This window comes from Myodes glareolus, chromosome 21, assembly GCF_982192425.1.
Source record: "Myodes glareolus chromosome 21, mMyoGla1.1, whole genome shotgun sequence".
NCBI classification, from domain to species: Eukaryota; Metazoa; Chordata; class Mammalia; order Rodentia; family Cricetidae; genus Myodes; species Myodes glareolus.
In genome coordinates, this window is record NC_142046.1 from 13,656,123 (window position 1) to 13,671,355 (window position 15,233).

The 15,233-nt window shown below is 54.1% G+C and overlaps 1 protein-coding gene across 2 annotated transcripts in view; it reads right to left on the reverse strand.

The window, feature by feature from the left end:
* Lamc3 (laminin subunit gamma 3) overlaps window positions 1-13,455 on the reverse strand; it is a 57,398-nt gene extending 43,943 nt beyond the window's left edge. Inside the window, exons 1-2 of one of the 2 annotated variants that reach the window (XM_087899774.1) lie at window positions 12,973-13,452; window positions 1,698-2,002 (exon numbers count right to left, since the gene is read on the reverse strand). In XM_087899774.1, coding sequence (XP_087755900.1) covers window positions 1,698-2,002; window positions 12,973-13,429 — 762 coding nt within the window. In that variant the 5' untranslated portion in view covers window positions 13,430-13,452. Of the gene's footprint in view, window positions 1-1,697; window positions 2,003-12,972 lie in introns of both variants that reach the window. The other variant, XM_087899776.1, reaches the window with a different exon arrangement.
* Window positions 13,456-15,233: the final 1,778 nt, after the last annotated feature.

Genomic DNA, 15,233 nt, shown 5'->3' on the forward strand with positions numbered 1-15,233 from the left:
GCCTTGGTGCCTCTGACCCCATCTGTAAAATGCAGCAGGTTAGAGGCTCCCTGAGGTGTAAAGAGGAGGGTGGCAATGTCAACCATGTGGTTTGGGGCCTGGCATCTGCACAAAAGTGGTATGCACGTGTGTATGTGTGTGTGCACGTGCAAGCATGTGTGTGTGTGTGTGTGTGTGTGTGTGTGTGTGTGTACAGCGGCTGAGGCAGCCCACCTGAGACCCTTGTATACAGGCTGCCTACCTTCTCCCTGTAATTCCTCATATGCAGAGAACTGACACCCCAGAACATGAGCCCCACAAGTCAGAGCCCCTGGGCTCCGCCTGGCGCATAGCAGACTCTTGATAAATACTTGCTGATGACGGGCTGGATGAGCAGCTTCCCCGTGGAAGCGCGTGGTGAGGAAGTGGGGGATGCACGTGGAGAGTGACATTTCCATCCGCCTGCTGTTATAATCAGAGGCGGCTCCGGCTGAATATTAATCAACATTTTAATTCAGCCCAGGAGCCCCTGGCTTAGCAATCAGGCCGTCAGGATGGAAAATGAGCTCCTGGCACAGTTGCTCCTCACCCCAGCAGGACTCAGTCCTGAGAAGCCTGTACAGCACTGAGGCTGCGGGTCCCTGTCACTCTCCAAGTCACCTGCGGCTGGGATTTGCAAAGGTCACTGTGCTTTCAGGGGTCTGTTGAAGGCAGGTCTGGCTGTGAGGTCGGGGCGAGGCTGAAGTCCACCTTTCCCTCCCCTCCCTCCTTTCTTCTTCTCCCTCCCACTTTTATTCTTCTTCTGTTGGGGTTGCATTCATCCCAGACTGGCCTTACATGTAGCCCAAGATGGCCAGAACTCCATTTCCTAAGAGCTAGGATTAAACAGGTATGCGCCACCATTCCCAGATTATATGCGGCTGGGGAGGGACCCCAGGGCTTCCATCATACTAGGCAAATGCTCTCCCCACTGAGCTGTGCAGACAGGGATCCCTGCGTTTCTTTTTGTTTATGGTGTTGGTGTCAAATTTAGGGCCCTGGGCGTGTTGGGCAAGCATGCAATCTCCAAGCCACATTGTAGCCTGGGCTCTGTGTTCTCAGAAAGACCCCTGGGAGATGCTGAGGCCTCTGAGGACCAGGGAGCCAAGGCCTGGGCAGGGACACAAAATGAATCACCAGTGGAAGTCCCATGACTATGCCACCGAGTAGAACACGTTATCCCTGGGGCAGCCTCACACGGTTGGGGCAAACAGGCAGGCTGCAGGTGGGTCTGCCACTCGTGACTGCCCTGGTCCAGCCTATCAGGTGCTGAGATCCCAAGAATAAGAATAAGTTGCCACACTGGCTCTCTTCCATTAAAATATAAATATATAAATAAATAGCAGGGGGCAGTGAGGACTCACACCTTGAATCCCAGCATTCAGGAGGCAGAGGCAGGCCAATCTCTGAGTTCAAGGCCAGCCTGGTCTACAGAGTGAGTTCAGGACAATCATGGCTACATAGAGAAACCCTGCCTCAAAAAACAAGACAAAACAAAATAAAAAGTAAAAAAGTGGAACTGAGAACCAGGCACCCAGAAAAGGGTTGTAGGGTTTGAGGTCTGAGAGCCAGGAGGTCCCAAGGGCTTCTCAGATCCTAGTTCTTCTGGCTGGCCTGCTGTCTCCCATCCTAGGCCTGCCCATCGCCCCATGATTCCCCAGGCCCTGTTGCCCACTGACCTGCAGCACAGGGCTCTCCTCAAAGTTGTAGGCACTGGGACGGCCTTCCAGGGTGGAGAAGGCAATGTTGCCCCCGTTCAAGGGGGAGATGTCGCTGAACTCAGAGGTGCAGAAGGCCACCCTCTCATCCTCACCCGGCCACAGGGAGTGACCCTCAGGACGGCCATAGGTTTTCTGGCAGGAGGCACTGTAGTATTGGTAGGGCTCCCAGGGTCCACTGGTGTGTGTGCGCTTGTAGATAGCAAAGCTCTCGGGCCGACTGGTATGGAACCTCAGTCTCACGTAGGTGATCTCGTAGGCCTTCCCTGCAACCAGGCAGATGCAGACCCTCTTATAGAAGGGAATGGGTGCACAGCCCTGGAATGAGGGGGGGGGGGGTGCGGGCGGGGAGCAGAAACTCCCTGGAGCTGTGGGCAGGAGCGCCACCATCGATTGCTGATGCAATCAGCGGAACATGGGGAGGGCTACTTGTCCGTTTTTTATCCACCTCCATTCACCTCACCCCTTTGAATGAGAATCTGAGCCATTATACCCTGACCAGCAGTGTAGAATGCTTTTGCTCAATAAGTAAATCAAATACTTAGTTAATTAATGAATTAATTAAAATAAAGACTAGCACTAAGTATCATGGAGGGTGTGTGGTAAGTGAGGCCCCCATAACTGGTGGTACGGATGGAATGGCACTTTGGGAAGCAAGCTGGTGTCAGGCCAGCATGCTGAACAGGGTTGGTATATAACCCAAGAATTCCAGTCACAAAAGCAGCCGTGTGACCCACGAAGACTCAGATGTGCATGTCCATGGCAGCTCAAGGACGGCCCAGATGCCCACCGACTAGGCAACAAGGAGCGACGTCTCAATGCGCCACCCAGTCATGGCCGCAGAGAGGTGATGCCAAAGCCGGTAGAACAGAAGAACCTGCTAGTTGACCTCACTTACGCTGAGCGCCCAGAAACAGCCAAGCCGCAGCAGGAAACAGGTTAGCAGTGTTTGCATGTCAGGGTGAAACTGTGGAATAGTGAAATGATTGCTAAGGGGAGCTGGATTTCGGGGTGGGGCCTGGAGGAAACATGGTGCGCACGTGAACCTGTTCACTTTTCCTTTCAAGGGATGGGAGGCAAAGCCAGCCCTTCCCATCAGCTAAGCAAGCTCGGTACCACTGAGCTGCGCCCTTCGCATTCACGTGCACACGCGTACACACACATGCACACACCACACAGAATACCACACACACTGTACATGCACATGCAAACACTACACACACCACACATACACACACACCACACGCACACAACACACACAACACACACACCACATATGCATACCACACATACCGCACACCACATACACCACATGCACAGACCACACGCTCAACACACCACACACACACACCCCATGCACACACCACACACACCCCACGCACACACCCCACGCACACACCCACACGCACACAACTCACACACCACATATGTATACCACACATACCGCACACCACATACACCACATGCACAGACCACACGCTCAACACACCACACACACACACATCATGCACACACCACACACACCCCACGCACACACCACACACACCCATACACACACACACACACACACACACACACCACTCACACCAGGCAATAGCAAGTGTTGGTGACAACCTAGAGGCCACTCTGTGCATGGTAAGTGTTAATAAATGCCGCCGCTGTGGCTAACAGGAGCAGGTCACTAGAAATGCGGAAGCCAGTCTTACCCGACAGCCTGGCAGGCTCAGAGTGACATATCCTAAAAAAGCTGAGGCAGGCATCAAGGAAGACACATGTGCGTCTGTGTTCACAGCACCCACGGTGGAGGACAGCCAAGCACATGTCACACAGATGGCCCAGCCATGCGAGGGGCAGCTGTTCAGCTTGGGAAAGTGGGACAACCTGACCCCTGAAAGTACAGTCAAGCCCTGAGGGTGTGGTGCTAGATGGAAGGAGCGTGTCAAATCAGATCAACACTGCCAACATGCCTGGCATCGCACACACAGAGACAGTGCCGGGAGGGGCTGGAGGGCGGCTCAGTAGATAGCAGCACCCGCTCGGCAAGCGTGAAGACTCAAGTTCAAATCTCATCACCTGTGTAAAGTCAAGCAGGGCTGCAAGTACCTGTAACCCCAGAATGGAATGGATGGGAATAGGGGAGGGCAAAGACAGGCAGACCCCAAGCACTTAGTGCCAGCCAGCCTAGCCTAACAGCAAGCTTTCGGTTCAGTGAGGGACCCTGTCGAAAGGCACAAAGTAGAAAATGATAAAGGAAGACACTTGTTGACCTGCTCTGACTTCCATATGTACACATGCACACACACACTACACATCATACATACCACATACGCACACTACATACATACACACACCCTCACATATACATATCACACACACCACACATACATACATCACATACACACACCACACAACATGACATACATACCATAAACACATTCACACACCACCCACACCACCCACCAAACATACACACCACACACACTCCCACACTCTCACATCCCCCACACTCCCCACATGCACCACACATACCTACACACCACACACACACACATACTCACCACATACACACAACCACACCCCGCACACAAACCATATACACATACACACCACATATACACACAACACACACACACATACACGCGTGCGCGCGCGCGCGCCAGTAGTACAGGGCCTGGTATTTGGCTCTCACAGAGTACTAGAATTCCCAACACTGGGCCTCACAACTGCCCGTAACTCTAGCGCCAAGGGACTCAACAGCCTCTCTGGCCTCCTCGGCACCTTCGCTCCTGTGTACATACCCACACACAGATATTTGCACGCATATGCATAATTAAACAGTAAAACAAATATTTTTTTTTAAAAAAATAACCATTTTATAAGGGGGTTGCAGGGACTGGAGGAGGGCAGCTTACTCTGTTTCTTAAGTTGAAAGCCCTCAGTACAGCTTCAGAGCAGGGGGAATGTGTGACCCCAAACTGCACACACTTAAAAGTGGATCCACTCCTAAGCCATGTGTATTTCCCCACAACAAAAGGAAAATTTAGAGTGAATATACTGTCCCTTTGGGAAGCAGTCTGGTGACAGGGATGAGGAGCCGCAGGAATATTCCCAGCAACTGACAAAAAAAGGCCTTCGTGGGTGGGGGGGTCATGGCCTAAAAGCGCAGACCAATCATCAAGGCATTTTATAGACTTGGGAAAACTGAGGATCTGAAGAAATAGCTAAAGGGACCTCCAGGACAGCAGTTCTCACTGTGACCAAAGCCCGAGATCGTCAGCAGAGTGGAAGACACCCAGGAAAGTTAGAGTCAAAAACGGTAAAGAAGAAAAGACCCAAGGCACTGTGCGGGGTCATAAAGGAGACCCTGACGGAGAGCCCCAGGGCCTGAGTTAGAATCCTTAGCATAAAGAACTGGGTGTAGGGAGGGCACAGGATAACCCTGGGGCTCACTGGCCAGTCAGCCTACTTGAATCCTTGAGCCCCAACTCCTGTGGGAGAGCCTGCCTCAAGGAACAAAGTAGACGGCCACTGAGGAACAACACCCCAAGTCGACCTCGTGTGCACACACACAGAAACTACACACAGAAATTATTTGAAAAAAAAAATTAAAAGACTAGGTCCCAGTCAGGTGCGGTGGTGTATGCCTGTCACCTCAGCACTCAGGAGGTGGAGGCAGGAGAGTCGTGAGTTCAAAGCCGTCCTTGGCTATGCAGGGAGTTGAAGGCCGGCTGGGCTGCCTGGGACTGTCTCGGAAAAACCAAACAAAAGGCACGGGCCCCCGAAGACAGCCGTCTAATTGGCGAGCATGTTTGTCCTCGGAACTCAGCACAACTGTTCCTCCTTCGGTTTCCCTCTGTTTTTCCCAATTTTCTTTCCTGAAGCTTGTTCTAATTTAAAATTGGAGAGAACCCAGCTTTACGAAACTTTTTAAAAAGCAACCGCCTTGCCAGGTTCCGTTTTAAGATGTTTTCTAAATTTCCGTGGCAGCGCAGTTGGCATCGGGCTTCTGAGCCCTTCATTGGGGGGTGGGCAGGGGCCTAGGCAAGGTCAGGTGGTGCCTGGCTGGCTCTCCAACTGGGACGCCAGCCCAGATGTGCACCCACCAGGGCGGACACAGGTGCTGCAAACCCGGTAAACAATGAGCAGTCAGACGCTTCCCAGGAGGGAGCCAGAAGACACTTCAAAGGTGGCTGCCAGGGAGGCTGCCCTCGGAAAAAGAGGGTCACTGGTATTGCATGAGAGCAAGCGTGGCGTCTGCGCTGGGGAACGTCGTGGTCCCTTCCTTGCCGAGCCAGGAGGTGAGAGGTGCTGAGGCAACATCAGAGGGCCCAGCGGGATGGTTTGTTGGAGAGTTAATTAGAAGAGCAACTCCAGCCTGCTCTGTGAGGAAGGCAGCCTGAAAAGCAGGGAAAGGAAATGGCCCCAATATACGATTGACGGGCATTAGACCCACAGCCACCCAGGCTCCTGTGAGCTCCGGGGGCCAGAGTCATTCCAGGATGATGGTTTTGTACCTCAGCTCTAGGCCACCCAGTGTACTGTCCCTCTACCTCAAATGTTGTTTTCCCAGCCTGGCGGTGGTGATGCACGCCTTTAATCCCAGCACTCGGGAGGCAGAGGCAGGCGGATCTCTGTGAGTTCGAAACCAGCCTGGTCTATGAGAGCTAGTTCCAGGAAAGGCTCCAAAGCTGCAGAGAAGCCCTGTCTCGAAAAACAAAAACAAACAAAAAAATATGTTCTCTCCAACTCCCTCACTACTTCTGTAGGCAGAGACCACTCATTGGTTTCCTGGAGACCCAGGCCCAAAATAATCACACAGAAACTGTATTAATTAAAACACTGCTTGGCCTATTAGCTTAGGCTTCTTATTAACTAACCCTTACATCTTAATTTAACCCATGTCTATTACATTCTGAGCTAGTGCGGGACTATTTCGTTACAGTCAACAGTCCCGTGGAAGCAGTCCCGTGCTTCCCGGCTCAGCTGACTGCACTGAGCACCTACTATGTGCCGGGTGCACACACCTGCCTACTGTCTGATGCTCCAGTCCCACTGTGCTATGTACTCCACTAATGAGAAGCCTACAGCTCAGAGAGAAGGGGCCATCTCTACACAGAAAACAGTCAGATCTCTCTTGGTCCTCAGGCCCTCAGAAAGGTTATACAGAGCCAGCTACCCTGCCCCCGGGCTCCCTGGGTGCCCAGGAGACAGGGTTTCCAGAAAAGGGATAAAGATGCTCATGGAGATGCAGAGATTTGCTCCCAGGATTTGGCACCTGAAGATGTAGTGGCTGACGGGGCCCCTCAGTCAAGTACCAGGTGCTAAGGCACATCTACCCCATCGGCTGGGGCATTAAGCCTGTCGAGACACGGGACAGCCAATAACCAAGCTGGTCTGCATCCGGTACTGACCTGGTGGGTAGGCCAGGCTTATTTTGAGAAGATGGAAGCAAAGCAAACTTTAATTACAGCCATCTGGGGATCCGGGATGGGGAGTGGGGTGGCGCCAGAGGGGGCAGCAAGATTTGAGCTGAAACACATGGGCAGGCCAGGCTGATACCTGCCACTGGGAGTCACTTCTAGGGGGAGGGCAATCCCAGGCCTGAGCCCCAGGTCCTGACGTCCACTGTCAAGTACTTCATTTCTCAAGCCAGCTTTTGGCAGTCCTGGGCAATTGGAATCCCAGTGAGGAACTGGGGTCCCTCTGAGATCACAATCCACAGGCCACAGGAACCAGATTGAACCCGGCCTGGCCCCATACCGGCCCTCCCACCTCTGCCCCTCACCTAACACACGTCAGGATTGACAAGTCTGTTGTCTAGCTTGGAGAGGAAACAGGTTTTCTCTAATTGGTGATTGCATAAGGCTTTGTGTCAAGAAACATTCTGAAGTCCGGTCCCAGCTGTGATCGCTGGCGTCTACAGGATACAAGTTTATAAAGAAGGGGGATGGGCATCCAAACCACAGCCGGACATAAATAAACATACGCAATAAACAGAGGAAGGGCAGAGGGACTGGTGGAGAGAAGGCCTAATGAGGAATCCAGAGAGGGACTGAACACTTTGGGAAACAGCAAGTCTTGGGGCTGAAGAGGGTGTTGACTTGAAAATACTTGCCTAAGTACATGGGGGAGTGGCGGGTGGAGCTTTTCTTTTAAAAAAAGTATATAAAACAAAGCACATGCTCCTAGCCATTTCTGAGTGTGCAGTCCATGGTTTCTGAGCATGCCGTCCACGGTTTCTGAGCATGCAGTCCATGATTTCTTAGCGTGCAGTCCACGGTTTCTGAGCGTGCAGTCCACGGTTTCTTAGCGTGCAGTCCACGGTTTCTTAGCATGCAGTCCACGGTTCCTGAGCAAGCAGTCCATGGTTTCTGAGTGTGCAGTCCACGGTTTCTGAGCATGCAGTCCACGGTTTCTGAGCATGCAGTCCACAGTATTAAGTGGTTTATGCATCTATTCAGTCACCAACACTGTCCACTTAAACACTTGCTTTCCTTTCTCTCCCCAACCCCTCAGAGCCCTGTTCTACTTTCTGCCTCTATGAATCCGACAGCTCTAAGTACCTTCTAGAAGTAGAATCATGAAGTATGTGCTGCCTTGTGACTAGCACATAGCTTCAGTGTTCGTTCCTGTTGTAGCACACATCTCTCTGCTTCATTTCTGGGCTGTGTAAGCCTGCACTGTGGAGATGGTCCTCACGCAGCTGAGCTGTGCTAAGCCTGACCACTGGGAGGGAGCACTGCAGGGGCCTTTGCTCCTGGCCTGTGCATGAGGCCCAAGGAAGCTATTTAAATGATCCAGTCTAGGGCTCGGGTGCAGAGCTGGACCAAGATGAGTGCTGCTTTTGGGAGAGGGAGGGTCATCTCAGAGGGTGATCATGATTCTAGTCTGTGAAGTCAGGCCATTAGGTGGGGGAGGGGCTGGCTGGCCTCAGAAGGGCCCGGGCCAGGCGGGGAGGAGGCCGTGTTTTGGAAGACTTCAGCAATGCCTCTAGAAGGGCCGACTTTCACTCAACATTTCTCCACTAGCACCCTCCCCTGCTCTGGCAGAGAACACTGGGCGCTGGAGACTCACTGACCCACTGCCTGACTTCTCTCTTGATAACTGGGTAGGTCAGTGTTGTGCCTCGGTTTCCCTGTCTGCAAAATGTGCGTAACTATTTGAGGGCGAAGCAAACGGATGTCTGCGAGGCTCTTGAGCAGCAGGCTCACGAGTGAACTTCAGCCACTGTTGAGTTATTCCGGGTACTCACGACTAACACTGACCAAGAAGCCTGAGCAGGGTGTGGGGTGAAGCTATTAAAACAAGGGCGCTCCTCCTCTCCATGGCAGCTCAGAGCTGGGGATGGTGGCAAACAGGGCCAAGGCAGGAAGGCAGGTGAGTGCAGGCCCAGCGAGGAGGGCACCCTAAGCTGAGTGGACAGACAGGCTCTCTGCCACATCCCCGGGGATTGGGATCTGGCATCTAGTGGGTGTCCACTGGCTAATGAGCTAGGCTGGGTTACCAGAAGTTGAAAAGACGTGAGGGTGTTTACAGCAAGGCCCGCAGGAAGGAAGAGCAGAGTCGTGGCCCTTTTTGTGGCCTGGAGAGAGCCACGGTCATAGTCAGAACAGATAAGGTGGAAAGGGATCCTGGGAGACTGGGAAGCCACTTACTCCTCCCCCCTTGCAGGACATTCCACCTTTGCAGCTCCTGGATCCTTGTGGGAGGACCTGAGGACTGGGGGCAAGGCCAGCTGGGCCCAGGGCCACTTCTGTGGGTGGAGGGAGGCCATCCAAGACCACTGCCTTGACTCTTGACCTGCCTGGGGCCTAGCATTCCAGTCAAATCCCCTGAGGAGGTGGATTGAGGACTCTGTCCCCAGGCTCCGGTCCTAGCCAAGGCAAACATACCACCCACTCCGTAGGAGGCAAAACTGAGCCGAAACTCAGGAGACTCCGAAGTCTTGGGGCTTCTGGGGGGTCCCTGCACCCATTCTGAGCCAGACCCTTCACTGTGGTTGCCTAACCTCCACGCTCTTCTCCTCTCCTCTAGGGTCATCTAGGCTTGGAGAGTCCAGATCTACGGAGCGGCCTCTGTCTGATCCCTCGGATCTGGGGTGTTCTGGCTTCTCTTAACTCTTAGTACCTTCAGGCCTTGAAAGACCGGTGCTGACCCCCTGCCCCAGCTGAGGCTTCTATGCCTCATGTGTGTTCTCGGAGCTCTGATTCTTCCCATGGTGTCTTATGGCTGGTCCGCAGTCATGGGTATAGCTGTATTCTTATGACCAAGAACCAAGGGCGTAGGCTCCCTAAGTACCAGGCAGGTGGGTGTCAGTGGCCTATTTGGCTACTTCCCCTTCCATCTGGGGGTTTGGGACCCAGCCGCACCTTTATATGGGTCCTGGGAGAGTCATGACAATCCAAGACAAGAGGACACCAAAAGTGGAGGCAAAGAAAGCTCAGGGCCAGCCTCGGAGTTCTGGAGTTGAGCCATTCTTTTCCCTGTGTGACCCTGAACAACTGACCTTATCCTCAGAGCCTCAGTTTCCCCATATGTGAAGAATAAATTCAACCTGGCTGAAGCGCTGGCCAAAGTGTCCTTGGTGCAGTCATAATCACTAATTGGTCCTTGAACAGTCTGTCACCCCGTGTCCCTGTATTTCCTCCTCTCCCCACCCACCCCTCACCCCAGCCCTGCTGTCTTCTCCAGGCCTCAGGGAAGCCGCCAACCTCACCATCCCCACTGTGGCCTTTCATCCCAGGCAGGAAGACCCGGCTCAGCAGCAACTGCGGGACAGGATCTGGACCAGATGTCAGGAGCTGCGGGGAGCTGGGAACGCTGTGACCTTCATCCCTAGCTGACCTCCGCCTCCTCTTCTCCCACTCCTCACCCTCACCCCCTCCAGGAGACCCTGACCAGAGCTGCCTTCTGCTTGCCCCTCCCTGGGGCCTTGATGGAAGGGAAGGAGACCTATCAGACAGAGGCAGCAGACTGATGGAGTGTCACCAGCCCACCTCAGCCAATGGCCAGGGGACTTTTGATCCCTGGATCTCATGAGTCCATGAATTAGCTGCAGCAAAATTAAGACACCCAGCCTCCAACTAGGCCATCACAGTCAGGTCCTGGGTCCAGATGTCTTGTGGGACAGGGTGAGCTCTTATTCCCTGATACAGAGCCCACCCACGGGCCTCAGGCCCCACCATGAGGGTCGTGAGGGCTCCAACATGATCGCCTGTCACTGCAGTACTGGCCTCAGAGGCAGCAACTATTTTTTTGAGACAGGGCAAGGCTAACCTACTCCTTAATTCTCCTGCCTATACCTCCTGGGTACTGTCAGTATCATTTAGTGCTGGGGATCAAATCCAGGCCCGTACATGCTAGGCAAACACGCTACCAACTGAGTCACTACCCCAGCCTCCCTCTTGTCCCTCAGTACAGGCAGGGAAACTGAGGTGCAACACGGAGTCCCAGCTTCCCAGTAGTGGCTGTGCTTTGCCTGAGTCCAAAGTCCCATTGCAAGGTTGCTACCCTGTCCCCCTTTCGGAGCCAGCATGCAGTGTGACACTGTCATTCATTCACTCATTCCTTCATTCATTCATGGTACAAACTCTTTTGGCCTTCCACCTATAAGCTTGGTGCTGTCCAGCAGGATGGGAGGAACGCTGCCCTAGGGGAGGACCCACCCGATGTATGTGCCTTGTACCATGTATGAGTGCGTGGCATCTTTGCTCACTCTAGCGGTCCAGGATCTGAGCTGCCCGGAGGCATCTGGCTGAAGCATTTAAAGGTTGCAGGAGCATTTATCAGGCATAGCACAAGCACTGCTGTGAACAGGGCTGCCCCTTAAGGCAAACGCAGGATTTCCCACTCTGTCCCCCGCCCCCATGTCTGAGGCCTGAGCCCTCTCCTTGGCATCTGGATTTCATGGGCACATGTGACAGCCTTTGTTAGGGAACACTGTGTCTCCCTCACAGTCCCCCACCCTGCCCCAGATTCCTCTCATGGCCTTGGGGTCTTGCCAGCCTCATCAACCAACTCCCCTAACTTCCTGCTTCCTGTCTGGGCAGACCCCACCTCATCCAAGTTCCACCAGAGAGACCATGTCGTCACCCGTTGGAAACGGGTTTGGGGTACAAGAGGAATGTGCCTGCCCGCGCTGCTGAAGGGGTTAAATATCCTTCCCACCACTCTTTTCTGAGGATGAGGCTGTTTCTCAGCCCTTGCCAAGGCTTTGCCACCCATGTCTAGGGAGGACCAGCTTAGTCATGAGTGGTCCAGCACATGCCAAGTTTACATTCTGACCTCTGTGGCACAGGAATGTTTGTGTCCTGACTGTTACTTAGCAGCTGTGTGTCTGTGCACAAAGCACTTAACCTCTCTGAGCTTCCAGGTTTTCACGGGAACATAGTTCGTTCACCATCTGGTATCCAAACTCGGCTCCAGGTGTGTTTTGGAATTCAGGGCTTCTCCGAGGTATTATTATGAGGGTGTATATAGCTAAGGGACGGAGCGCTTTCCTAACGGGCTTCATTCTGGGGCTGTAGGCTGTACTCAAATGAGATTTCAGCAGCAAGATGTATGAATATTGGCTCTTACTCGGATACACAAAGTCTATAAAGCCTCAGGTCAGGTTTAGTGCCAAAATGAGTTATGAAAATACCCAATCCAAGTTATCAAAACTTTGTAAGATTTGTACAGTGTCCAGGACATAGCAAGGAACCCAAGAAGGACATTGGACTCCTCTGAGCTTGGAGTGGTCAGAGAATATTTCAGCTTCAGGGTGGAAGTGGGGCCCTGGGTTTCCACGTCCAGGGGTCTAATGCTACCTCACCTTGGCTCAGGCTGGGTGGGGCAAATCATGGGGAAGGCAGAGGGGCTACACCAAATGCTTCAGGTAACTATCCAGTGGCAGGAAGAAACTGTTTGTCCTGCCCAGGGTGTGGTGGCAGTTGCCCCAGAGTGCTCACAACCTTGGAGGTTCACTTGGTCTTTGAAGCTGAACAGATTGGGAGTCCCTGCCTGGACCAGGTCATCCATGGAGGTGTCTCCCCCACCTCCACCTCCCTAACTGTCCTTCCTGGGAATTGTTGCTGCACCCAGTTCCACGGTTCTGCCAAAGCTGAGGGGGGCTTTCTCCTGCCCTTAGAGGCACCCCTCAGGCTGGTATCCTGCACCCCGCCCCAGCTGCACAGTCCTCCTCCTCTGACTGGGTCTCCATGGAATGGGGACAAGGTGACAGGGGACACATGCTTACCTAGGCGCAGGGTAAGGTTAACCGAGGTGGGGTACTGCACCCCGAAGGCCATGGATGGGCTCTGCCACCAGGTGCTGTCATCGGGGCTGTGGAAGTCAGTGAGGTAGGAGGCGTCGTGGCGGAGCTGGGGGTCAGCATCGTCGCAGCGCTGGCACTGTGGTCCCGCGCCTGGCACCCCCACGTGCGGGCAGAAGTTCTCTGGGGGCCGTCCGCACGTGTGCGAGGCCTCGACCCGTCGGCCGAAAGCCGCATTCTCGAACTCAGGCAGACAGCGCTGTGCGCGACCCGCGTCGTCGTAGCAAGAGCCCATGCCCGCACCCGCCGCGCAATGCGCCTCTAGCATCACCAGCGTCACCAGCACCACCGACGCCACCGTTGCCAGGTGGGACAGGACCCCGGACACAGCCATGGCCCGCGCCCGGCTCCGGGCTGTGCCGCGGTCCACTCTGCGCGGCATTCGGCACTCGGCCCCTCTGCGCTCCACTGGCCCAGTAGCCCTCCCTTGCAGGCGGGACCCGACGGCATCTGAGGGCGGGACCCACGCAGGCGACACCCCACCGTCCGACCTCAGTCCCTTCGTGCTCACCCCCACCTGCTGGACGTGCCCGGGAGTGCCTGCTTGTTTTGGTTGGGCTGCGGACCCGTACTGTAAGCCTGGTCCGCGGTTCCCTCTGCGAAATGGCTTTGGCGAGACACTTCTTCATTCTGCCAGTGGGACTTTTCTATGGAAGCCTTGCACGTGAGCCTTGCTCATGAGCTGAAGGGCAAGGCAAGCACCGGTCTTCTTCACCTGGCAGAATGACCTCTGGGAGTTTCCTTTCATACCTGCCCGCATTTCTACTTCAAAAGTGGCCGCCGCATCTGGCTTCTCTTCTCCCAAAGTTGATATATTTATTTATCCAACTGGGACTTTTCAAGGGAGCTCCCTCTCATCAGCAGAGGCTCCCCTTCTCTCCACCAAGCCTATGTCCTTCCCAAGGCAGCTAAGGGCCCTTGTAGACAGTGAAACAAAATGACCCCATGATAGGGACATCCCCCTGAGCTGGACACTATCAGGCCTAGGGGTGGAGAGACGAAGCAAGCCTCCAGCCCTGCATGGACGTGAGGGTCAGGGTTAGGGATATGGTTCTCTTGGGGTCAGGCACGAGTGTGAACCTGTGGTGAGGACCTTGTGCTGCCTGCCTCTGGGGCTTCCTTCTTCGCCCGGATGGATACCGGGGTCACAGGGGTTCCTTGCATGAACAGCTGGTGGAAAAAGCCCTGTAGAGTCTGTACATAATTATAGGATGAAGACGGATCAGATCTGCCCCTCTGAGTAACACTCGGGTGGCCTGTGTGGGCTGGACCCACAGGAAGGGGTGAGCTGGAGACAGTGTTGTGGAAATGGCAGACTGGGGAGGCCAGTGCCCTTTGCCCCTGGCTGCAGAGCAGAGCCGACCCCGCCTCCACACCCCTAGTAACTCTCAGTCAGAGACTTGACTTGGGTGAGGTTCTTAGTGACTCTCTCAGTTCAACCTATGGAGCTTTTGCTGATTTGCTTGAGAGACTGAGTAGGCGAGGGATCCACGCTGCATGACACAGAAGCCATTAGCCACTTGATATTTGGGTCCTTTCTTTACCGCTCAAGTGGCTGTGGCAGAGGCCAGAGCCTCTGTCCCACTAAGACTGCCCCCAAATCTTCTCTGCCCAGCTGTCTTTGCAGCCAGCATCCCTGGGGCTGTCATTTGCCCTTCTGACGGAATGTTCTGGTACACAGGAGATCCCAGGGAAGGGAGGGTTTGCCTTTTATGTTTCAGCTCTACAGTCTACGTTGAGGCCCCTATGTGCTAGCCATAGCCTTAGCTTCCTGATTCCCAGGCCCAGGGAGGGGGTGGTTTCAATCAGAGCCAGCGGAGGTGCTTGCACTATTACGGCAGCAGCTTCCCTGGGAGCAATGTCCTATGTGGCAGCCCCTCAGGTCCCTCCAACCTTTACTTGAGCACATAAATTAGGCTCCATCAGAAATACCTAAACATTGGAGCAATACGTGCAGCTCAGAGCCCAGATCATTGACAATGATCCCTACAGTGAAGCCAAGATCCTACTCTACATACATCGCTAAGAGAGAGCTCCATGACCCTGGGAGCTGGCTAGACTGGGCTCAGGCAAGCACCACCCTCTGCCCACCTTCACTGTGCAGGTCTTGGGGACACCGGGGTGAGGTACATTTGACTCTTGCCTCTTGAAAGCACCCAGCCTGCAGTCCCTGTATAGGACAAAGA